The sequence below is a fragment of the Micropterus salmoides genome, unplaced genomic scaffold (assembly GCF_014851395.1).
Source record: "Micropterus salmoides isolate LMB-PRFRI ecotype aquatic unplaced genomic scaffold, ASM1485139v1 Ms_hic_scaffold_9, whole genome shotgun sequence".
Classification (NCBI taxonomy): domain Eukaryota; kingdom Metazoa; phylum Chordata; class Actinopteri; order Centrarchiformes; family Centrarchidae; genus Micropterus; species Micropterus salmoides.
In genome coordinates this window covers 19,502,274-19,526,570 of record NW_024044681.1, presented here as the reverse complement: position 1 = coordinate 19,526,570, position 24,297 = coordinate 19,502,274, and the positions used below count along the sequence as shown (strand labels likewise).

At 43.1% G+C, this 24,297-nt stretch overlaps 1 protein-coding gene across 3 annotated transcripts in view; it reads right to left on the bottom strand.

Annotated features, from left to right (window-relative positions):
• Positions 1–24,297, bottom strand: part of fgf13b (fibroblast growth factor 13b) — a 32,784-nt gene that overhangs the window by 7,876 nt on the left and 611 nt on the right. The window contains exon 1 of one of the 3 annotated variants that reach the window (XM_038709514.1): positions 14,523–14,870. The exons of 1 other annotated variant lie outside the window; for it this stretch is intronic. In XM_038709514.1, coding sequence (XP_038565442.1) covers positions 14,523–14,571 — 49 coding nt within the window. In that variant the 5' untranslated portion in view covers positions 14,572–14,870. Of the gene's footprint in view, positions 1–294; positions 519–14,522; positions 14,871–24,297 lie in introns of those variants that run through there. One more of the 3 variants, XM_038709512.1, reaches the window with a different exon arrangement.

Here is a 24,297-nt window from a genome sequence, read left to right as displayed (position 1 = left end):
ATCTCCATCTGCTATCAAAGACCAATGCTGCTCCAACACTTTGCTACAGGACAATACGAAGTCATTTACGTGAGATTTTTGTGGTGTCATGTAGCCAAACAGGACTATTCCTGAGCCACTGCCAGGAGGAGACTATTCAGAGGGTGATGAATGATGAAGAGATGAATGAGCAGCCTTAGTGATGAGAGAAAATGGTGTTGGTAGGGGGTGATGATGGTAATGATGCTGGTGTTGACGGTGAAGATGGTTGAGGTAGTGGTGGCTTTCCGACTTTTCTCTCCCCCACTCTCTGACCTGGTGGTCGCCTTCTCTTTCGTTTCTTCCTCGATCCAAACAATTTGACACGCGAGAAAACGTTCAGCTTGCTCGGCTTCTCGTTTGCGCCTTTGCTGTTGCTTGGGCTGCCGCTGCCGCGGCAAGCGTTCGCCTTCTCCCGCTCCCTTGCCTGCCGCTTCTGGCGGATCAGGGAGCTGGCGATAGCCGCTGCCCGGGACATGTTCCCCCGGTGGAGTGAAACAAGGCTGTGCGTCCCGGTTACGGGGGGGGGGGGGTCGCGAATAAGGCGGTTGGGGGTGTGTAGGGTGCGGGGAGGGGGTCTACACCACCCACGGCTCAGTTCGCATCACAGACCGGCTGCTGCAGTCTCAGAGATATCCGTGGTTTCAAATAGCGTCCAGAATCCTCCATCGGTGCGTCCCGGCGCTTCATTGAAGTCGTTATACAAAATAAAGTAATCTGCCAGTGAGGAAGCCTAAACGATGCCGCCTCACGTCCCCCAAGGGGTCTGAGTGACCAAAGCTGTCTGGCTCCCCCTCAGGTGATTCTTCTGGCCGTCCCGAGAGAGCGTGGAGGAAGATAAGGGTATCCGTATGCGTGGGGATCCGGTCCGGGTCTAAGTGGCGAATCAACAGCTTATACGCTGGTGCAAACGACACCAGGGGTTGTTGATGATGCTCACTGCAGCTGCTGCTGCTGCTTCTTCTGCTGCTGCTTCTTCTGCTGCTGCTCTGCACCGCTCCCCGGGTGATGCTCCGCTCCTCGACGTTGTCCGTGACAGAAATGCAGCAGCCGGTATGTTTGTCAATGAAACAGCGGGGGGCTGCTTCAGTTGGAAAGGGATCATGATGCAGCCGTGCCGTTCATAAATCTGCTGCAGCCCTGCCCGCCGCGAAGAAGAAGAAGAAGAGGGGCGGAGATGGATGTGGTTGTGTGTGAACGTGTTGTGTGTTTGTGTGTCTATGTAGGGAGGGGGTCGGAAAGGGTGTTGGGGTGCGATAGGGGAGGCAGCTCCTTCCCATAGGGCACCTGTAGCCCTGAACCCCACGTGACATGATATTTACATGTTACACTGAATACTGTTGTTAGATAGGCAGGGAGAGTGAGAGGGGGGTAGGAGATGTAATATAGGAGGAGAAAAATAAGCAGCGAAATAAGAGGGGCAAGGAGACAGACAGGTAGACAGGTGAATGAATGAGAGGAGGAATAATGGAAAAGGGGGGCGGAAGAGAGAAAATTAGATATTGAGTGTGTGTCTGTGTGTGTGTGTGGGGGGGGGGGGGGGGGGGGTTGTAGAGAATACACAACCCACAAATGGATTGGGAAAAGAGAATGATGAATGAAAGAGAGGAGGAAAACATTGAGCGAGAGAGATATAGGCTATATTATTGAGTGGGTGAGAGAGAGTAAGATGAAATAGATGGGGAAAGGACATATTACATATGAGGAGGCATGAGGAAATAAAGTACAATATGAGGAAAGGTAAATTAATTGAAGGGATAATAATGGAAGAGAGAGAGAGACCTGGTGAGTGTGTGAGAGAGAAAGTGGAGAAAGAGAGACAGGAGGAAAGGAGGGGCTCTCATTTTATTTTTGGTGCAGAGGTTCGCCGCTGCTGTGAGGCTGCAGCGTGCCAGAAGGTGGTGAATAACGAAGACAGTCACTTGGATGATTTCTAAGATGTTCCCTTTGCATTCACACCAGAGCAGGCGGCACGCGCGTACAGCAGCAATCAGCAATTTCATGCATGTCTGCAGGCCACAGACAGCCCCCACAGGGAAACAGATGCACAGCTGTCAGCGCCAGACACAGCAATGCCGCATGGCAACTGCAAGTCCAACTGGTCCTGAGGAAAACGAGGCGGTGGACAAAGAGCTGACTTACTCACAGCGGAGGTCGACCTGTGGCACCTGGCGCCGAGCAGCAGGCAGAGCCAGTGCGTGCTGCTCGCCAGTGGGAAAGGTAGCGAAAATCAATGGCTGGAGATCAAGAGGATGTGGTGAGCAGCAAATTACATGACTGGAGAGGAGAATTAACCAGTGGGTGGAGGAGAAAGTGATGGACTGTGGAACTGGGGTCAGGACATGGTCACTGAAGTGGAGCCCTTAGCGTGTCCTTGACTGAAGGAGTTGAAGTTACACCTATGGCCTTCTGGTTAGGTAAGATCCTTGTAAATGTACAGATAAATACTGTATACTGTAGGCGTTACTGTGCAGCTCAGCCCACACGCTGTGCATTCCCCGAGAGAGGATAGTCATAACCAATCTGCGATGTCATCTAAAAGCAATCAAAACATGAAAGCAAACACGCGCAACCACAGTAATGAAATGGCTGAAAGCTAGGTCTAGTCCTTCATCTTTCATTTATGGGATCCTTTTAAACCCAAACCACGTGCCCCTAAAAGCAAAAGGCAGACAAACAAGAGCGAACAATATGTAACGTCAAACAGTAGGCTTACGAGCTGCAGGGAAAACAAGCAGCTGCCAATTCTCACCCTTCAGCACGATAAAAAATTGAAATGATACAGAAAACAAGCAAATCAATAAGTGAATCGATAGAAAGGCCAGTCAACAATTAAGCAGCAAAACAACACAGAGGGAAGAATTAGGAACAGATTTGTTTCCGGGATTAAAAAATATCCCTGTTATTTAAACGGATAGCTTTGATTAATTACTGAATAAACAAATCTACATGTAAACAGAAACATGAAATCCTTAATGGGATAGATTGTTCCATTCTTAAAATCAAATGAAAATAAGTGATTTAAAAGATATATATATAAACTTGATCTGTTGCATCTATAGTCATTTGTGCTGTCAAAATCATGTAAACTTTAATAAGGTTTGGTTGGGGCTCCGTAGCGCCACCTGTAGACGCAGTAGAGTTTGACAAAAGAGGATGGAGAAGAGGGAGTTAATCCTGACAGAGAAAACGACAATAGCTATATTTACAGCAAACATCCAGAGAGAGAGAGCCGTTATGTGTGTGATTCTCAGTCTAACCATGGACGCCAGTTAGAGTCCAGCCTCGCGCAATAGAAACCCAACAGCACGCAGCAGTATTCATAATAGAGTCAAACACTTTGCAACAAACCACTGAGGCCTTTAGGAGGTCGACCATCAAAACCCGCAGAGAAGAAGTGGGACATTTTGCTTAAGGGGAAAAGTTATTATGGTTAATCTTATTTTGAGAGAGGATGTAAGAAACCGCCCTGCAGGCCGACATGGGTTCTGACAGTAAAAACGGATTAGTCCGGGTGCATAGCGCTGAAACTTTTGAGGGTCTCCGAGGGAGTTGATGTTAACTCATGTTACGTCAATTATCCTGCATAATTTGTACGAAATTAGCATGTTATGTTATGTTAAGTTATGTATTTTTGAAATCTACCATGAGCGCGCAGAGGACACCGGTACAAGTTCAGGATCTCACATTCCTAAAATGCTTTAAAGATGGAGTTTACTCTCCAGGCCACAAGAAATACAGCAGTATAACACTTGCATCTTAAATTACAAGGCCATTCTTCATGAATATAGCTAATATATATATATCAGTATGTAGGCCCTATCTATAAAACTGTTCGGAGCAGTCCTCCATCGGCAGAAGGGCGCGCCCCGGCGCTGTTTTCAGCACCACGGAAAGCGCTTCAAGTTTTTAATTGAATTAAAAACACGTTTACATTTATACCATAATGATCGAAAATTAAATATTTTGAGAACATTTTAAGGTCCGAAAAACCGAACAATCTGTAATTTCAACAAAGCAGTATAAGTAAGTATTTACTTATATGTTTAGCCTGTCCCTTTTCTCCTATAACAGCCGGTTCCCAAAGCATACTGAGTTGTGATAATAAACGTACAGCTGCCTTTAAGAATTTTATAACAGGATTACTATAGGCCTGATTACTATAATCTCGTTATTTCAGACAGTTCCCCCCGGTCCTACCTGAGGTCGATCGGCGGATAGGGAAACTCATGCTGCGCCCGTGGAGCTCCGGAGCCTTGTGCTCATGGCTTTTCGCACTTCCTGTTGTGCGCTTTGCTCGACGAAAAGAGGAGGAATTACCGAAGTTCAGACCAGAGAATTCTCCAGGGCATTGGGTCCATTAAGGCCCCGCACATGGCGTTGACGGGAGATCATTACAGAACATTAGAGGCCATTAAGCCGTTGGAACCGGTCATTAATGATTCATGTCAAGGCCCCGCTGATCTGGCACAATAAGAGAGGGAGGGAGCCAGGCGGCCTTTCCCAAATCCAAGGATCTATCTAGGAAGCAGTGTGTGTGCGCGTTTGTGTGTGTGTGTGCGCGCGCGCGTGCGAGTACACCAGCGGGACAAAAGTAATTGTAATACGTGTAAGGACTCTCAATTAGTCTCTGACCCCAAACCCTTCAGGTAGTACACACCATTTACTTTATTTCAAAAACTTAAACATAATAGCCATGTAGTTTTCAGTGCCAGATTTGATATAGCTAATTTAATGTTTCTGTCTACTTTAAGACTGTTTTAACTGTACTCTGTTGCAGTGTCAGTGTCATGGTATACTATAAGTTTGCTTTGAAAACTAAGTTTAGCACTGCAACAAATTATTATTTTCAACAACAATTTATCCTTCAATCATGTTCTTGCTAACTGATTAATCACTTAGTCTCTAAAATAGTCTCTAAAATGAATAAAATAATAGTTGCAAACCCTCCCATAGTTTCAGATTTTCACAACTGAGTAAGCAGAGCTGGGGAATGTTTGGCATTTTTGCTGAAAAAATAACTCCAATGATTAATAGGTTGTCAAAAAAGGTGCCAATTATTATTCTGTTGATTGACTAATCAGTTAATCGACTCATCATCTCAGCTATAACTCAATTTAAAAAACAGTGATAGTCAGATCTCTGCAACATGCTGTGGATTAGTATAAAATAAGTAAAAACATGACTTTCTTCTGTGAAACTTTGTGATTGCCATTTCCTGCAACAGAAAGAGGTCAGGACTACTAAAACAATTGAACATTATTCATGCAAAAACACACGTGAACTGAATGAACTTAGAGGGAATAGTAAATCTTCAGCAACACTGACTGAAATAAATCAAGTTACTTGCCAAACAAAATAACAAACTAAGTAACATTTTTAACTTTATCTTAAATTGTAGTAGACATCCCAAAATTTTCAAGGAGTCCAAATATGTCAGGCTGAACATTGGGAAAATGTGAATAAAATGATGACTATAAGGCCTATAACACCTAGACTATTTTCATTTGATGGAACATTTCAACCATAAAAAAAACACAGTTTTAATATTCCACTCAGTGTGAAGACCATATAGCTTCAATGAAATGCTGGAACAAGATGGTACATATATGGTGATATATAATTTACACAACCTTAACTTAGAGCTACTTAAAAGGACACAAACAGAGACAAACTATGTGTTAAAGCATAAACAAATACAAAAATTGTAAAACATAAAAAGTGAAAAAGCAACATGTTCTTAATTGCATGGATTTTTAAAATAGAGACAAACTTACACAGTTTGCACACAAATACACAAAAACACACACACCTAATGGCTGTGCACTGCATCTCTAATGGGTGTGTGGGGTATCCTCAATGCACACTACCATCATAGCACATTGTATAGTAACCACACTCAGAGCAATGCTGCCTGTCCAGGATTACACACAGACTCTACACAGCTCTATATTATCAGCCCATTACATTGTTGTGCTGTTACAGTACTTCCTGTGAAGCAGCCTGTTAAAACAAAACAGCGTCCATATTGAGATGATACAGAAATGATTACAGATTGTAGTGTCTTTATACTGCAGGACAGGAGCCTATAAAAGCCGTTGAAAGCAGTGAAGCAGGAAATTGTTGAACATGCACACTCAGCATTTTGAAAAGTAAAGCTGATAGAAGAAGAAACATCAATCATTCGAAATAAACATACTTCTCAGTCAGATTTTCAAAAACCTCTGTGAGGCTACAACAAACAGTCTTTTCAGGGAAACTATTTTATTGTTGTTTTTGCCCACATAATTAGTATCATTATGCTACAGCTTCCTGTGGTCAAGAAATAACTAGATCAAGCAGATGGACTGACTGGGTTACTGTGTCCCTGTGTTTCTCTGTGATTTCCTTCTTCCTTTTTTTCCTCCATTTGTCTCAACTGAACTGAAATACTATGTCAGCTTTGAACTCACACATAAAACCTCCCAAAATAGCTTTGAAGCTTTGGCTTGAAATAGCAAACCTCAGAGATGCCAGCAGGTACGTTTTGGCAAAGGTTCCCAGGCCAACAGTCTGGGCAGGTAGCCAGTATCCAGTCAATGTAGTCTATTAAAAACAACTTTCTTGTGTTTGCTTTCAGATTTTGGAGAATACCAGCTGTCATTCACTACCAGGGATTGAAATTATCAGCCATTAGATGGCGCCATATTATCAGATAAAAAATAAGGGAGGCCATCGGTATGCTGAGTGTCTGTCTGTGTGCATAAAAGGGTAATGGATAATGTCCAGCCCCAGACTAAAATTGTTTTTTCTGTAAGTGTCTTGTTACCAGGTCATCAGAGGCTCAGCCTGACACATCTCAAATCATTAACAACCATATCCAAACACACAAACAAATCAGATGAACATGCAGCAGCCTTGCAAACTATTAACATCACCCTGCTGCCTGTTAAACTTCAGCCTGAGAGTTTTTAGCCTGTGTATCCTGTTTCACCTTGCAGCAGGCATCCCAAACTTATATATTTATATATCTTCACTCTATCTCTCACATTTGTACTTTTATCCAGGGTTTTATGACAGACCTACTATGCTTTCGAGGTAATAACATTAAAGAGGTGGTATTATGCTAATTTTCAGGTTCAAAATCTTATTTAGGGGTTGTACCAGAACACGTTTACATGGTTGAATTTTCAAAATACACCATATTTTTCTCAAACTGCACATTGCTGCAGCTCCTCCTTTCACCCAGTGTGCTGTACGCTCCACTCTTGAGCTACAGAGTGATGCATCTTACTTGTACAAAATCTTTGTTGGGAGTTGCACATGTGCAGTTCCCAGGTAAGGACTACTAGCCACTCAGAAGCAGAGAAGGGCGGATCGTAAGAAACAAGGTAGTGTAATCCAAATCAAAGCCGCTTCAGACTGCGACTGTAACCTAGCAGATGCTATAAGTTACTCACAAGTCCACAACCACACAACATCATTGTTCCACATCTTACCATAAACCACAACAAAAATCACCATATTTCAACTCAATTTTACATAAAAATTGGCCAAACAATTTGAACGTTTGCTCAGTAGCTTTCACATCGGGTGTAATGTTAGCATTATAGCTATAACTTTGTTCTGGCGATCTATGCTGCCTTGCCGAAAAATGCTCGAAATCGATAGACTCGACTACTCGGCCCTGCTCCATTTTCCATTGCGGATAATACCCAGAGATAGTACGTAGCTTGTCGTCATAGCGACGCCACACACAACTGCCGTGACATAATGTTCAATGCGACACACACCAGCGATCCACACAGCTTTCTCTTTTTTAAGTTAAAACGTTTCAACATTCCTCAGCCAACAACCCAAACAAAGGCTAGTGGTGCCAAAGGGCCTCCGCTCAGACTAGCTTGGTTTGAGGGCATGCCTGACCCCCACTAGCCGCTTGGCAAGCTTTATGACGCTTTCATTGTGACGTCACAAGTAAAGGAAGTGAAGGGCTAGACTACAAACAAGCTGTTTTCAAGCGGTTCAGAGCAGTGCTTTCTGTGGGAGATGGGAACTCCCTTTGGGCTGGACTAGCAGAAGTAATATTAATTTGTTAGTGTAAATATTCGTGAAAGTTTTCTCTGTCAGTGATGTGCCATACATGTTGTGAAAAAAACCCATGATATTCGCCTTGTCAGGATTTAACTAGAAGTTTATAAACAAAACTATGCACCTGCTTTTTTTTTATGGACGCCCATCTCATATTAAAGAATCCACCATATATTTTTCCCATATTAAGTGTTTATATCTAAATATTATACTTCTATTTACTTCATACTAAGACATAATTATAAGATCATTATTTTGATGTAGGGCAGGGCAGGACTATTTGACCTAAAATCACAACCATGATTAATTGAACATTTTACCTCGATTACGATTAATGAACGATTATTTTGTTTTTGAGTGTTTTGGGGGGGGGTTTCTCATAGTTCACTGGCTGAAAATATACTCAATTAAAGCTGTTAATTTCTTTGATTCTCAAATGTCAAAAAATTTATTGTCTAAATGTTAATTGATAAGGTAATATTGACTTACACATAACAGATACATGGTTCCCCTATATTCGGCGCATCACCCTGCTACTGAAATTTTGCACAATTATTAATATCAATGCGGTACTAATAATTTTCACCCGCACACTGTGCGATCATGGTAACACTCAACACTTTGCTAGCTTCCTCTTTGCATTCATCAAAGGACATCTTACATGACAGGTGCTGTTATAAGAGCAGAGGAGTTAGGTCTTTTAAGGGCAGTGCAATGTGTCTGGGTAGCGAATGAGTGGGCGAGCAAATATGAGAGAAGAAGTGGTAGAAGGTGATGGTGAAAGAATCAGAATCAAAATCAGCTTGATTTGCCATTATGTGTACACATACGAGGAATTTGACTCAGGATTGTACATTGCTCACGATGTGCTTTCTCACACAATAATAAAATTGGATTATTATGACACATTATGACAGTATAGAGAACACATATATACAAATTATAAACAAAAGCAAAAACAATATAGACAGACTGAGACAATAGTCCAATGAGTACAGTGCAAAGGACACAGGAGTAAATTATTATTGGGTGTGAATGGTTGCAGCATCCTGACTGTCGAAATCCTCCTCATACCTGCTCCACTTTGAAAGCTCACCACATACTTTCAGCTACAGACTTGATTTAAACTGTAAATTGGTCACAAGAAGTTCATCTATTAATGATAAAATTATATTTTGTTGTGGTTCCCCACATGGGCTTTTTAAATCCCTCAGACTTATAGATTTAGACAGCCAAGTCCTCCATTGGAAGCCATTATAAATTTCTGTCAAAATTTCTGGAGCAGAGCAGAACATACCAGTTTTTTAACTCGCTGAAGAGCTCACTTCTTTTTACTTTATCCACACAAAAAACATATCACATCGTTCACAAATGCCTTCTGCTGCTGCTGGTCAGGTTTTTTAATTTATTTAAATAGGGACAGATACAAAAACATAGATGAACTTTGACAGACATCTGATGTAGTGTTTTTAGCTAAAGCTAATTCACAACACTTGTCCCTAGTAGGGCTTTTTGATTAAAAAAACAAAACAAAAACAAAAAACAAAAATGAAGTACAATGGAAGAAAATAAAAAAGGATAAAATATATACAGATTGGGCAATGTGTAAAGACTAAATATGAGAGCAGTATTGTTCCTGAATTAACCACGATTTAGTGTTTTTGTTTGAAGGAGGCTAATGTTGGGATACATTTCAAGTGATCTGGTAGAGAATTCCATAATTTTGCCCCTTTTACCGAAATGGAAGCCTGGGCAAATGATGTTCTTCGAAAAGGGATACTACAATTGCCTTTTGACGCTGATCGGGTGATGGATCTGGTACTTTGCTGTCTTGTTATTGTTTTGCAAAGTGGTGGTGGAGCAGCATCATTTAAGCATTTGAAGACCAGTTTAACCAGATGCAGGGAGATAAAATTAGCAAAACTTCAAAAAATCTTATATTTACTTTGAATTTGGCAGTGATGATACCTTATTCTCTTCTCCCCCAGAATTTTCAAGACTCAGTTATATAGACACTCTATGGTTTTGACTGATGACTGATGAGCTTGGGACCATGTGGTTAAGCCATAGATATGTGTGAGAGGATCATAGAATTAAAAAAAATAAAAGCACAGTCAAGAGTCAAGCAGTTTCTTATCATCATAAAACAGCTCAAGTTGGCCTTAATGGTTTTTTACGGATTCTCTTGATATTACTTTTGAAATTCAACTGATAGTCTACAATTATTCTGAGATACTTCACTTCAGGTACTTGCTCAATAAGTTCCCCATTAATTTTTACGTTCAAAAGTTGTGTTAGAGGTAGTTTTTTAATGGAAAAGCAGACAGAATTAGTTTTTTTGGTGTTTAAAGTTAAACAAGATGAGGCCAGCCAAGATGATATTTTAGAAATACAGGTATTACCAGATGCATACACCACTGTGTCATCTGCATACATCTGTAGACCTATATCTGGGCATACTACATCTGGAGGCTGGAGCCAATCCCAGCTGACATCGGGCGCATGGCGGGGTACACCGTGGACAGGTCGCCAGTCCATCGCAGGGCCACACATAGACGAACAACCACTCACGCTCACACCTAAGGACAATTTAGGGCAACCAATCAACCTGCATGTTTTTGGATGGTGGGAGGAGGCCGGAGAACCCGGAGAGAACCCACGCAGACACGGGGAGAACATGCAAACTCCACACAGCCTTCTTGCTGTGAGGCAACAGTGCTAACCACCGCACCACCGTGCCGCCCTAGTTATCATTATTATTATTATTAATATTATGTACATGTCAGAGGTGGATGTAATATACAGGTGCACATACACATATATGCATACATTTGCACATGTACACAGTGTGATGGAGCATAGCGCAAAGAATGCTGGAATAAATATGCAGGTGTTATGTACTTGAGGTAGGTGGATTTGGTAAACAGCATATACAACATGAACAGTATGAACAGCACTGAAGCCAATAAGTTGTCAGTCTGGTAGTAAATATACTGAGTCACAGTGTGTCCCTTAATAAAACGGATGTCAACAAATGTCTGTTCATTGTTTCCCCAACTGCTTAAAAGTGAAGGCGGTTAGGCTAGCTAACATTTAAAAAAAACGAAAAAACCGACATGGTAAAATTACATCGGTTAGAAGCTCTGAATTTCGGTTTCAATTAATTTTCATTTAATTGTCCAGCACTATTATGAGGGATAAAACATGTTTGAATGAAAAACAAGACTAAGAGTCTAAAGCCAGTTATTGTGTTAGCATGCTAACATTTGCTAATCAGCACATAAAGTACAAGGTCAGAATGAATGGAAATAGTTTTGCAGGTATTTAGTCATAAACAAAGGTAACAAAAAGACATTTAAACTTTAAACTAATGATGGTGCAATAAAAATACAGTGGATCAAAGTGGTGAACCTACCTAGCAGGCCAGCATTGCTACATCTAGAGCCAAGCTGCTAGCACAGCTAAAAGAAACTTGAGTGGGAATTTTCATTGAGTGGTGGAGATGGGCTTCTATATATTTTCAAAGATGTTGAATATATTGTATGTTTTGGGTTTTTTTAAGTAGGAAATCAGATCTGTTTTGTAGTGGTTAGTGCATTATTCCTGGACAATATGCTGATATAAACCACATTAGACGTGGTACAGCGATATATTGGATGGGCCTTAATTGCTGTGCAATGTTGATCTCTGCTCCCATATGGCTGTCACAATGGGGGTTAATTAACAATACAGTCTCTATGGTAAATCTTCTGCTGCTTATTTGTGAGTCGACACACACACACTCACACTCACACCCACACACCACATTTCTAAGCCTAATCTCTTTAGGAACATGATGTTAATGAGTTCTTGTTCTAACTAAACTTAATCCTTAACGCCATTATTATTATTTTAAACAGAACTGTAAAAGGTTGCATATAACCCTGCATGTCTGTCTAACCGAGAGAAAGTGAGTCATTACTGAAGATATTTCAGTCAAATGGTACGACAAATGTGACATATTTCTGTGACTGTAAGACCAAACATCGGTTGGTGTCTTTTGTCTCTGTGTTAATTTGTGTTGTTTTAAGTTACTGTTTCAATCAGTCCATTTAATGTTTAAGTATTTTCATTTTGGAAAGTGATAACGTACATGTGGTTTAAAGTTTACTTACTAAAATCTATTCCAGCCATTTGAAAGTGATGCTCCTTTAGTTTAAGCTCACTATGGGCAAAATACACAGTAGAGATACCTGTACAAAGTAATGCAACTCACTTGCACTGCTAAAATTGCCTAGCTATGACTACTATCTTTTGAGGCTTTACTTTGTGGTGTCATAGGCTTTATAGGCTGCATTATGCTGAAAGGTCTAATATTTGGCTCATATTATTTATAAGGTGGACACACTGTAAACACGACAGACCAGTGTTAAGTATTATAAAGGCAGTATTTATTACAGGACTGTTGAACAGTCTACAATGTATAGGCCTAGTGGTTATTATTGTTCTGTGCTGTTAGAGGATTTATCATCTTATAATTACCTGTTTTTTTTCTTTATAATATTGACATGTTTGCTTTGTATCCTTTAAAGGTGCTTTATGAGTAAAGGTTACCATCAATAATGTTTATTACTATTCTGCCACCAGCAGTTACTTTCAGTTGAACATTACTGCATCTTGATATAGTAACTCCTACAGGCACAATAACATAGCAGTGGAAGTTACATTTTTACATCAAGCCTTTTGTCAGCTCTGTGACAAGACAAATTATTTATCCACTCTTCAAATGCCCTTGTTGAAGAGTTATGGTAGGTACTCTTTTAATTATTGCTGTTTTGTGATTGCTGGTGTGTAATTTCTTAAACCTGGGCCCTATTTTCAGATATTTTGATGTCAAAATGACTAAGTACAAAAAGATTTGGAATCCGTGCCGTAGATGGCTTCAGCTGACAACTGTTAACTGGCTGCAGTGGCTACAATGTATTCCTTCGGGGCAATTACGCCCCTCAAAATTACGTCCACAAAAGTGCTTCTTTAACCACCGACAGACTCAGACTGTTACACAGGGAGTCTGACAACATTATGGAAAGGATACCTACAAGTGACACCCCTTGTTTTTAACAGGAAACTGAGGTCTCGCTCAGGGACAATTCCCTTCTTAAATCTTGTGACAGGCAAGTTGTTGCAGGAAGACATCGGTGGAAACGTGAGTTAGAGTTGGAGAGAGGAGTTTGTTTGGAAAAGTCTTGTTAGCTGCTCCTCTATGTAGCCTACACAACTCCTCTCCCTCGTTTCCAGGCGGGTTAACTGCAACAACTCACCTCAAAAGATTTCAGAGAGAGAATAGTCCTTGAGGGAAACTTCTGTGTCATTTAGTAGTGGTAGTCATTTCAACACCAAAATATATATGAAAAACGTGTGAAAACCTCCATTAAAGATTAGCGCACAGCCTCTTTACTGAGCTTCTCTATGGACTGCAGCTAGCATTATACTAGCCTAACTGTCAGAGGCTAATATGTTATTTCAATTCATCGCTGAATAAACTAAAATCTTTGAGATCACTGGAAATACAGCCAATTAAAAAAACATCAATAACAATGTTTTTATAGGGGGATGCAGTATAGTCTATATATTGTTGATGTAATGAGAACAAATGATGCATATATGATGCAGCTGTGCAGCAATTGTGCTTAGCTGGCTAAACCCAGGTTGGGAGGTCTTTAACCTTCCACTCTAAACGCTTATTACATGTGTTTGGAGCTTATTTTATTTTCATTTTCATCTCACTTCATAATAATCCCTGCACTCTGCATCTCTCTTCTTTTTTTCCTGAATGAGTAGGTCAAACAGGTCTCATGCATAGATTATGGTGCACCACCAGCTTGCGGGCAACACCCTTTTTTGTCTCCATGGCAATGATAGTTTCCCAGTTTCCATTGCGGTGCATCGCGTCAATTTTATTGCTGTCCTGAGGGGAGAAAATGAATGTGTATGTGTGCGCCGCTGAAATGAGATCTAAGAGAAAGAAACCCTCCTGTGGGGGAAATAATAGCCCCTATTAGGAGAAGATCGACACACCGTAGGCTAGATTGTATTTTTCATCTTGAGCACAATGTAATTAACACCACGCAATGTAATTAACACCACGCAAGGTTAATGGGTCCCCTATTGTTGATTTTGCAAGACCCGTGCAGAGAAAAAAAACATGCACATCAACATAATCTATAAATTCCATTTCCTGAAGTATGTATGTTTCTAACATACATCCAACGGTGTTTTAAGAAGTCCAGTTTATGAGCCCTGCATTCTGGATTGTGTGGACAATAAGGGAATAAGTAGCCAGCATGCTGATCTCATAACAAAAGCTTTGCCAGATATTTCCTCTTTTGTGCTCACAATAAAGAAAAATAAAACGCGTAATTACATCATTGTATCTGACTCGGGTCATCATCACTCACCTTTGGCGGCATGCTCCTTATCCTCTTTGCCTTTCGTTTTTCCGCTCATGGAGCTCTGCCGCTTCTTCTGGTTGTTGAATCAAACTTCAGGTGAGAGATGCAGGATTGCGGTTTTACTTTTTCATCATCGTCAGATGTTTGTCCACACGCGCAGCAGCAGTCCAACTCTCGCACTCTTTCTCGCCGTCCCTCCTTCTGTCCCTCTCTGCCCTCTCTCTCTCCCTCCACAGCCCGACTCTATTGACTCTATATGAGAGCCCGCTGGCTTCTATGTGTCACCAAATACCAGCACGAGCGCTTCCAAACGTGCGCGCGCAAAAAACTGCACACTGAGAGACAAAGAAAGATGACTCAAATATGTGTACACGCAAGACAATAAACTCTAAAGTCTTTCCAATCAGACACCCTATACGAATTTTGTGAAGAATTAAAGATACCACTTTCGAAGAAGGGCTTTAGAACCTAATTTAGTAATATTTTTATTGCAAGTCTTTGGGAAATCCTCCTCCGGCATGACACTTGTTTTGTCTTTTTAGCTAACTTTCTCCAACATCCTTTTAAACAACATATTAACATTTACAACTGCAGACTTAATGTAGGCTATTGTTGTTATAACATTTATTGTTTTAAGTGGCATTACTTTCTGGTGGCTCATTACAAAGGGAAACGAATGACCACTATTTATTGATGACTTTATTAACAGTTCTATGATGGCTTGTTGGAAAATGACACTAATGCCTCTTTATTAATAGATTATTAGTCGAAATGGCTATGTCTCGCCAATAGCTTAAATTTTCCAGTTACAAATACTAATAAAGTCAGTAATAAAGGCTTGCAGGTTTCACACTTTCAGTCACCTGCAATTACAAATGGCAGCATACGTTTGTCTTATTAATGTTGTAACTCATACAATTACAGACACACTGAAGGTCCCTTAGTAAAAATAAACATAGATTGTCTTGGTGGGGTACAATATGCACATTTGAGCTCTTACTGACTTAAAGAAGGTCATCATATTTACAGGGTTGTCTTTAATCCAATAAATGTAGAGCCACCTGCAAACTCAGCGGTCTAACACTATGCAAATTAGTCAATTTATTGATTATTTAATCAATTTGTGCTGGAAAATGGCTTTTTTACTGAGACAGCAGTGGGATACACTTACACTTACATTTTACCCTGTGAAAGTCTGCCTGCAAAATGAGGATTTTCTAGTGTGCTTCAGATTACTTGAAGTCATGCTTATTATTGGGTGCAATGCATTTTTTTAAGCTATAAAGGGAATTATACTGTCGTTGTCCTACAAATCTCTTTCTTTATTGACTGAGTCACCATCATTCACTTAAGATATACAGTGACTGTCTAAATTGACAATGGCAACTCAAACCTGCAAGTATCCTGCAGGAACGACAAGCATTTCCTACAACTCTGTTTCTGAGATCAACATATTGACAGTAAAATGTTAAGTGACAGGATATTCTTTCCCCACTTCGCACTTCTGGTTGCATCACCGTTCGGTTCAAGTCCATTTGACAACACAGTCCTAAAAACGTCAGTGTGTTAGCACTCAATGTGAAGAAGTTGGGTCAGAGAGGAATTTAGTTTCTTCTCTTAACCTACATCAAGCAGCAACATGGCAAAACAGCACTGGCTTGCTGGAAGAAGCCCCACTTTGTTTGTTTCTACCTCCGACTGTCAAGAATTCATTATAAGAGAACTAGTTTATGCTAACATTTTAGAAATGGACGTTTAAGATACTGTAAATAAGTCTAGTATTTCTGCAAGCAGAAGGTCAGAAAATGTTCCACAGGTTCTGTGTGACCTGATGTTTACTCTCTGGAGTGTGTGGCTGAACTGTCTTGACTAGATTTCAAGTCTCTAGCAAAAGAGATGTTGATTTCGAAGAGTTCCTTAACATCCAGCTTAACAAACTGGATAGCTCCTGTTGAATACCTGCAAATAAAATTAATGTTTGACTGTAAGAAACAAATTGATGGCGTCTCTTGGGTTAATGTAGTGTTTCTAAAAGTTTTAATATGTAAGCAATGTTTAACCATCACATCTACTAGTGTACCAAACAAGCAAGCAAGGAGGTCTGTAGACTTCAACCAATTAGAGCTTAGCTGGTTCACACGTAGTCTTCTGAAGTTCACATTTGCCCTATTTTTTTTTAAATGTCACGATCCTGTCCTGAGTTCCTTGTGTGCTGTATTTTGATTCTTGTTTCTCTGTTTCTGGGTTTTGGTTTTTGATTCTAAGGTTGGTTTTGTATCTGCATTATAGTCCTGTCATCTGTTCTGTTGAGTTTAGTTCTCTGAGTTTATTGTTTGGTCAGTTCAGTATCTGTTATTTAGTCTGTGTTTTGGTTCCATGTCTTTGTTCCTAGTCCTGTGCCTTAGTTCATGTCTTATTATTTACTTCAAGTTCTTTGTCTGCATTATTTTAGTTTAGTCTGCTCTGTGTTCTAGTTATGTGTTCTCGTTTAGGTTTTGTCTGTTACGATCCCTGCGTTATAATTGGTCGGTGTTTGTCTGTTTACATGGGTTTCTGTTATTGTCTGAAGTTAGATTCTTGTTTGGTATTTTGTAACATGTGTTCTGTCTATTCCCCTAGTAATCTGCCTGCCTGTCTCTTTGATTTCCCCCTCTGTCCCTCTGCCTGCCTGTCTCGTTAGTCCTGATTCCTCTCACCTGTGTTTCTCCCGCCTGCTGTTTCTGTTCAGTCTCTGTCTGGTCATTGTAGTGTTTTGTAGTGTATAGCCTGCTTAGCTCTGTTGCGCCTTCCTGTTTCCCTGTGTTTTGGTGATTTTGTATTTTTCTTGTGGATTGCTTTATTTTGGATTTTGGACTCAGCCACTCTGAAGTAAGTGTGCTCGCCTTCTGTTGGTCAAATAACCCCTTTTTGAACTTCACCTGCTCAGTATCTGGGTCCTTCTACCTGCTCTTTCCTACAAACCTGTGACATTATATTATTTTTATAATGCAAAAGAGTAACAAACACAATTGTACAATATAACTAAATATATATATGATATTAAATGTAAAACTGAAAACAAATTCACCTCTGGTCTATACAAAAGAAGTGAAGTCTAACTCCTATGACAAGTGCTTCTGAATCTTGTATAACAGGTCTGTGACGTCAAGTTGTAGTGGCGTTTTGACTCCGGCTACTAAATGAGCCAACAGCACAGCCGGCCCACTGCCAGAGTCTCCCCTGGAGGATTACTGTTCTGGGACCAGCTGCTCTATTAGAACAAAAAGTGCCACATATGACTGTTCCTGTTCCCATCAGCAGAACCCACATTGACAAAATGCTTCCGGAAAAGTAGAATTCATGCAGAGAGACAGGGCCCTCATTGGCAACATACTTGTAAAAAGAATAATATACTTAACATACAATTCATATTCAGTTGTAGTTAAATACCAGTGGTTAACTATCAGCTTTTTTTGATCTTCCCTTATTTAACAGGTTTGTTAGGGTTAATTAAATCACACCAAGTCAGATAATGAGAAAAGGAGTGTCAAGCATGGGAGAGGTGTTTAATTAAACAGCTTGTGGAGCTAATTTTGAAAAACCTGACACATCCTTAGGTATATGTCATATTTTGCCTTGTAACTTGCCAGTCATACTAATTTCTGCACTGTGAACTGCTCTCAGGTCAGCTGTAGTCAGGTCACCACTCAGTGTTATTGAGGAGACAGGAATGACAGAGACATTGACCTCATGAGTCATGCACTGGCGGCAAAACAGCTGTATGATTATACTGGCAAGGACAGAGGAGATTTCTGCATTGATTGATGACAGGGTGACATGAAAAAGTGAGGGTATTGACTTGATCCATAGGCCTGAATGCAGAGCCTTCATCACTGTCTTTATCATGGATGACCAAAGGTAACACTGCGTTAAAAATCTGTATCAGACAGAGGTCAATCCTACTGACTCACTGACAAGTACATAAGCAAACCTCCAAGAAGATACTCCACAAGAGTTACGCAAAAGATAGAAAGAAAGCATACCTCAACAGACATGTAAACACACTAAAAACAAAACACAACAAATACTGACGTCAAATGTTGCTTGCAGCAATGGGACACATCATACACAATGATCGAAAAGATATTTAAATCCTCATGTAATTAATTGTGAGTCACAAAACTTTCCATACTTAATTGTAGGCTATGATTTAAGCCATGATTTCACTTACTGTTTGTAGAAAATTAAGTCACTAATATTGCAAGTGTTTTTGTGCCTGTTTTTACATGTGTTTTTTACAGTCTGTTCACAATAAAGACAATCCAATTATAGAAATGCTGATAATAATACACTTGCATGTAACGATACAATGTCTGGACAAGATTCTCAGACAGTCCATCCACACCAGAAACATGGCAGTATATATCGATTGTGCAGCAGGTTATTACAACCCATTTTTAAGTTTTTGTTAGAATGTGACATCTAGTTGTTGTGTGATGGGAGCACAGGAGAAACTCAGGTAATGCAGCATATTAAGAGCGACAAAATCTACCTGAGGCAGCAGTTGGGGTGGATGAATGGCTCACACAAATTCAAAACTTTAATATTCAAGGAGTCTGGAGTTTCAGTTCCGTGTGAAACCATGGAAACATTGAGTTACTTAAAGTTGTGAGTTACCTCCTACCTACCTACCTAAGTTTTAACCCAAACCATGATCTTTTCCTAAACCTAACCACGTAGTTATGTTGTCTGAACCTAACCAGGTAATTCTGTTGTCTTAACCTAAACAAACTGCTATGTTTTCACAACATTAACCATGTGTTTAACGTCACATGAGTTCACGTACCTCTAGTAGATAGCTGGACTGGTACTTTCCAATGGTCATCTATGTTGTTTTGGGTAATGAACAGTCATATATGCCATTTTGGGACACTTGACAATCAACCTATTTTGTTGTTTAGGACGTGACCGTCATGCTTTTCCCAGTGTTAACCCACTTTGCCCTGCCGTAGTCTGTGTGCTTTTACATCTGAGATGCTTGACGTCAGTGACACCCTCCTCCACGGCTGAGCTACTGTTCACATCACTGACAGATCTGGTCCCAGTACACTGATCAGCAGGGAGTGATTTTAATCATAATTTTTTACAGATGAACTTGCTCATGGTTATATTCCCTGCAATTGTCTCTGCTGTCAAATCAATGCAAAGGGGATGGATTTAATGGCTTGCACAATTTGCACTAAAAAGAGGGATGCAGCCCTCCCTTACCCCATTTAGATCAACCTAAGCCAATAAGTCAACACAAGACCACTGTTGCCAAGGAGCTGCTGGATCAAGGCCAGCTGACCGGGCTGTCAGTCACAGTGATTTGAACACAGCCACACCCTGTGTAACTCACAATCTAATCAAAGAGCCTTCAATACTCAAAGTGAAGCCTGGAGCTTGTGTGTTCTTTGCTTCGAGTGTGCAAATTGCAGCACCAGTTCAGGAGTTTTAATTATATTTTCAGTCAATTCTGCTGTGTCTAAATGGCTTTAAGCTGATTTGCCTGCCTGGATTTACAGTGACATTTTGTCCACTCAAATGGTGATACAGATTAAAATCTGGACACATTAGTCTTTATATGTGGGTGTGTGTGTGTGTGTGTGTGTGTGTGTGTGTGTGTGTGTGTGTGTGTGTGTGTGTGTCTTGTCTTTGTGACGAGGAATTTTCATCTCCAAAAATTCCTTACTTCTTTAAACCTGTGTGAGGATTAAGACTTGTTCTAAGGCGAGACTTTGTAAATTTGGTAATTTCTAATTTTATAAAATACCTAAGCATGGTCTAACAGCAGCACAATAGGGAGATTAGTCAAAAAGTCTGACTCTGTAATGTCAGTTAAACAGCAATACATATCTAGTTTTTCTAACATGAGCCAGTTTTTTTAACATTATTGCTGATAAATTCAGCTTTTTGTTTGTAAAAAAAGGAATAATGTGTTTCCTCTTAGTAACATTGTCTCTCTTCAAGGTAAGAATTAGATTTATGATAAGGTTATGTAGGGTACATTTTGGGCCACCCATGTAGTTGTACTGTTTATGGTACGGGTCAGGGGCAAGGAAGTCTATGTACTTCTATATTTGTGAGGACCAAACATGTGTGTGAGCATTTAGCCCATTTCAAACCAAAAAAAACAATGTAAGCCACACTGCAAAAGCTGCTTATCAGACTCATCATGATAAACAACATGATTAACAGCTGGTAATGTCAACAAACACACACACACACACACACACAAACACGCACACAACACAAACACAACAATGTCAGGAACGTCTCGGGTTACGTATGTAACACTGCGTCAGTGACGACACTATGGGAACGCCTCTGGGCGTGGCAGGGCTGAAATCATGAATGAAACTACTCCAATCCTATTGGCGTTGCTAGAATGGTAGCGTGTGACGGCGTAACTGAGGCGTATATAAGCACTCTGGCACACCGGACACATTAGCTCTTTGCTATGAAGCAAGGCACTCCAGGCGGGGTGAGGTGTGGCGGACCGACGCAGTGTCTCGTTCCCCTTCTCGGGGTACAAAGGTTACATACGTGACCCGAGACATTCCCCTTCGAGGGAACTCAAACTGCGTCGGTGACGACACTATGGGAACGAGACCCACTATGCCACGCCGAAGCCTCCACCTGCCCCCCCAGCGTGCAGTAACCCGTAGGCACGACTAAGAGGAGAGCTCATGAATGCTCAGCGCTCTAACCGGGCAGAGCAGATGAAGTTATGTCCGAGAACCACACTCGGGCCAGCCAAAACAGGGTTAATAGCAGTAGGCTGACACTGTCCTGACGGACCCGCTCCAGAACCCCCGGGAGCAGAGCGACTGGGGGAAAAGCATACAGCTGCCGCTTCGGCCACATCTGCACCATGGCATCCAGCCCTAGCGGGGCTGGGGGCGAGAGGGAGAACCACAGTGGACAGTGCGTAGGCTCTTGAGACGCAAACAGGTCCACGTCTATAGGGCCGAACCTTTCGCACAATAACTCCACCACCTCAGGGTGGAGTCTCCATTCCCCGGGCCTCAGCCCCTGTCTCGACAGCAGGTCCGGTCCCTGATTCTGGGTCCCCGGGATATACGTCGCTCTGAGAGACAGCAGTCTCTGCTGGGACCACAGGAGGATCTGATGTGCCAGCTTGCATAATGGAGCGAGCGCAGACCCCACTGGTGATTCAAATAGGCCACCACTGCCGTGTTGTCGGTCCTGACAGGGCGTGGCGACCGCGGAGAGTGGGCAGAAAACACCTCAAAGCTCTGAAAACCGCCAACATTTCCAGGTAATTTATGTGCCAAGAGAAATGATGCTCCTGCCAGGAGCCTCTCGCAAAGCGGCCGTCCATGACCGCGCCCCACCCCGCGAGTGAGGCATCTGTCGAAATAATTGTCCGGCGACATGACGCTCCCAACACGGGACCCTGGGACAGGAACCAAGGTTTCCTCCATACTGTCAGGGAAGGAAGGCACCTGCTCGTAACCCGTATCAGACGGAACGGGGAGAATCCCTTGGATTTTAACCACCACTGCAGGGCTTTCATGTGCAGCAGGCCAGACGGGATTACGCTGGACGCTGCCGCCATGAGACCCAACACCCTCTGAAAGTGTTTCACAGTGATGGTGCGGCCTAGCTTCACTCTGGTCACTGAGGACAAAATGGCCCCGACGCGTGCAGGCGACAGGTGGGCCCGCATCGTCGTTGAGTCCCACACCACTCCTAGGAACGTAGTCCGTTGGGCGGGCGTCAGCACGCTCTTCTTCGAACCTCAGGAACTTCCTGTGAGAGGGACGGATGGAGATATGGAAATATGCGTTTCGCAGATCTATCGTGACAAACCAATCCTCGGATTGGATGTGGCTGACGATGGCGGGGATGGTGAGCATCTTGAACCTGAATCTCCTCAGAGATTGGTTCAGGGACCGCAGATCTAATATCGGACGCAATCCTCCGTCCTTTTTGGGAACTATGAAGTACCGGCTGTAGAACCCGGACTCCCTGACTGGCGGGGAAATAAGTTCTATGGCCCCTTTCTCCAGCAGAGAGCGAACTTCTTGTCCCAACACCTGGCCCTGCTCCGAGTGCACCGCAGTCCAGACCACCCCATTGAATCTGGGGGGGCGGACCCGGAACTGCAGCCTGTAGCCATCCACTACGGTGCGCAGGACCCACGGGGAAATGTTCGCAAGGCTCCGCCACGCTCCTGCGAAATCCGCCAAGGGAACAAGCCCCTCGGCTGGGGAGGGGACCTCGATCGCCCTCCCTCAGTGAGGGGGGGGGTGGCTCAGGACCTCTTCCCCCGACCCCGGCGAGACTGAAGAACGGTCCTCAGATCTGTTGTCTCGGGGGGCTGTGGGAGAGAGCGCCGCCTCGAGTCCCGGGTGCGCTGAGGGGGACGACGAGAATCGACACTCTGCCTCTGGCTCTGGCGGTAGGAGCTGGACAACGGCTGGGACCGTCTCTCTGCAGCCGTCACCATCCTGGACCCAGACCAGCGCGGGAGATACTGCTGGAACGCCTCCCCTTGCATCCTGGCATGCTGAAACCTGCTGACGACGGCGTCCACCGCCTCGCCAAATAGGCCAGAGGTCGCAACTGGTGCGTCGAGCAGGAAGGTCTTCTCCCTCTCCTGGATGCCCAACAGATTGAGCCACAGGTGCCGCTCCGTGGCCACCAGCGCCGACATGGAGCGGCCAATGACGCGGGCCGTCTCCTTGGTGACTTGGAGTGACAAATCCGTAGCTCTGCGGAGCTCAGCGATGTCCTCCTCAGAGGGGCCCCCTCCGGAGTCCATGTCCTTCAGCAAGTCGGCCTGGTATGCCTGCAAAACCGCCATCGTGTGCAGGCTCGCACCAGCCCGGCCCGCCGCCATGTACGCCTTGCCCACCAGAGCAGATGTCACGCGACATGGCTTGGTAGGCAGCGTCGGCTCTTTAAGGGACGACGCAAGACCGGGGCGAGAGATAGCTGGCCAAAGCATCCTTAACCCGGGGCATCGTCCCATAGCCGAAACCCTTAACCCCCGCGACGTCGCTGTAAACCCGGAGCGGGGGAGTAGTAGCCGCAGGAAGCGCTCATCCAGCTTACTGGCAGCCTGTGTGTCTGCCACAGCCTGCGGCCAATCGAGCTGGAGCTTGCCCACTGCTCGTGTCACCACCTCCAAGAGCTCGTCATAGCTGGGCGCTGACTGATGACGTTGATCCGGCTCCCGGAAGTCTTCCTCCTCCATAATGCTGAGCACATCCAGCTCCTCAGAACCGGACAGCCGCAGCCTCTCCGGGCTCACACCTCAAGCAGGAGAAGCCAAAAGCGGGCTCCTGAAGCGGGGAAGAGGGGAGTCGGAGCCAGCAGACGAGGAACGGGAAAAAGCCTCGGCAGTCCCGATGCCCTCGGAGATGTCGCGCTGGGAGCCCTGTGACCGAGCCACGGGGAGAGTGCATCCGGCCGTCTTTGGAAAAGAGAGCCGCACGGGACCTCAGTACCCTCAGGGGCAGGGCCTCGCAATGGCAGCAAGCAGCCCCCATCGAGAGCTGCCTGGGCATGCGGTATCCCCAGACAGGAAACACACAGGGCATGAGTTGAACACACACTGCCTGAACTGCTGACCAGCCATCTCCTCTGCTTCTCCTTCCAGGTATCTAGAAAACTTCCTCTCGTGGTTGCTTTTCTTCTGAGTAGTGTCGAACATGCCAGAGTGCCTGCTGAATAGAAAAAAGCTACTGTGTCCTGTGTGCCGGCGTGCTTATATACACCACCAGTTACGCCG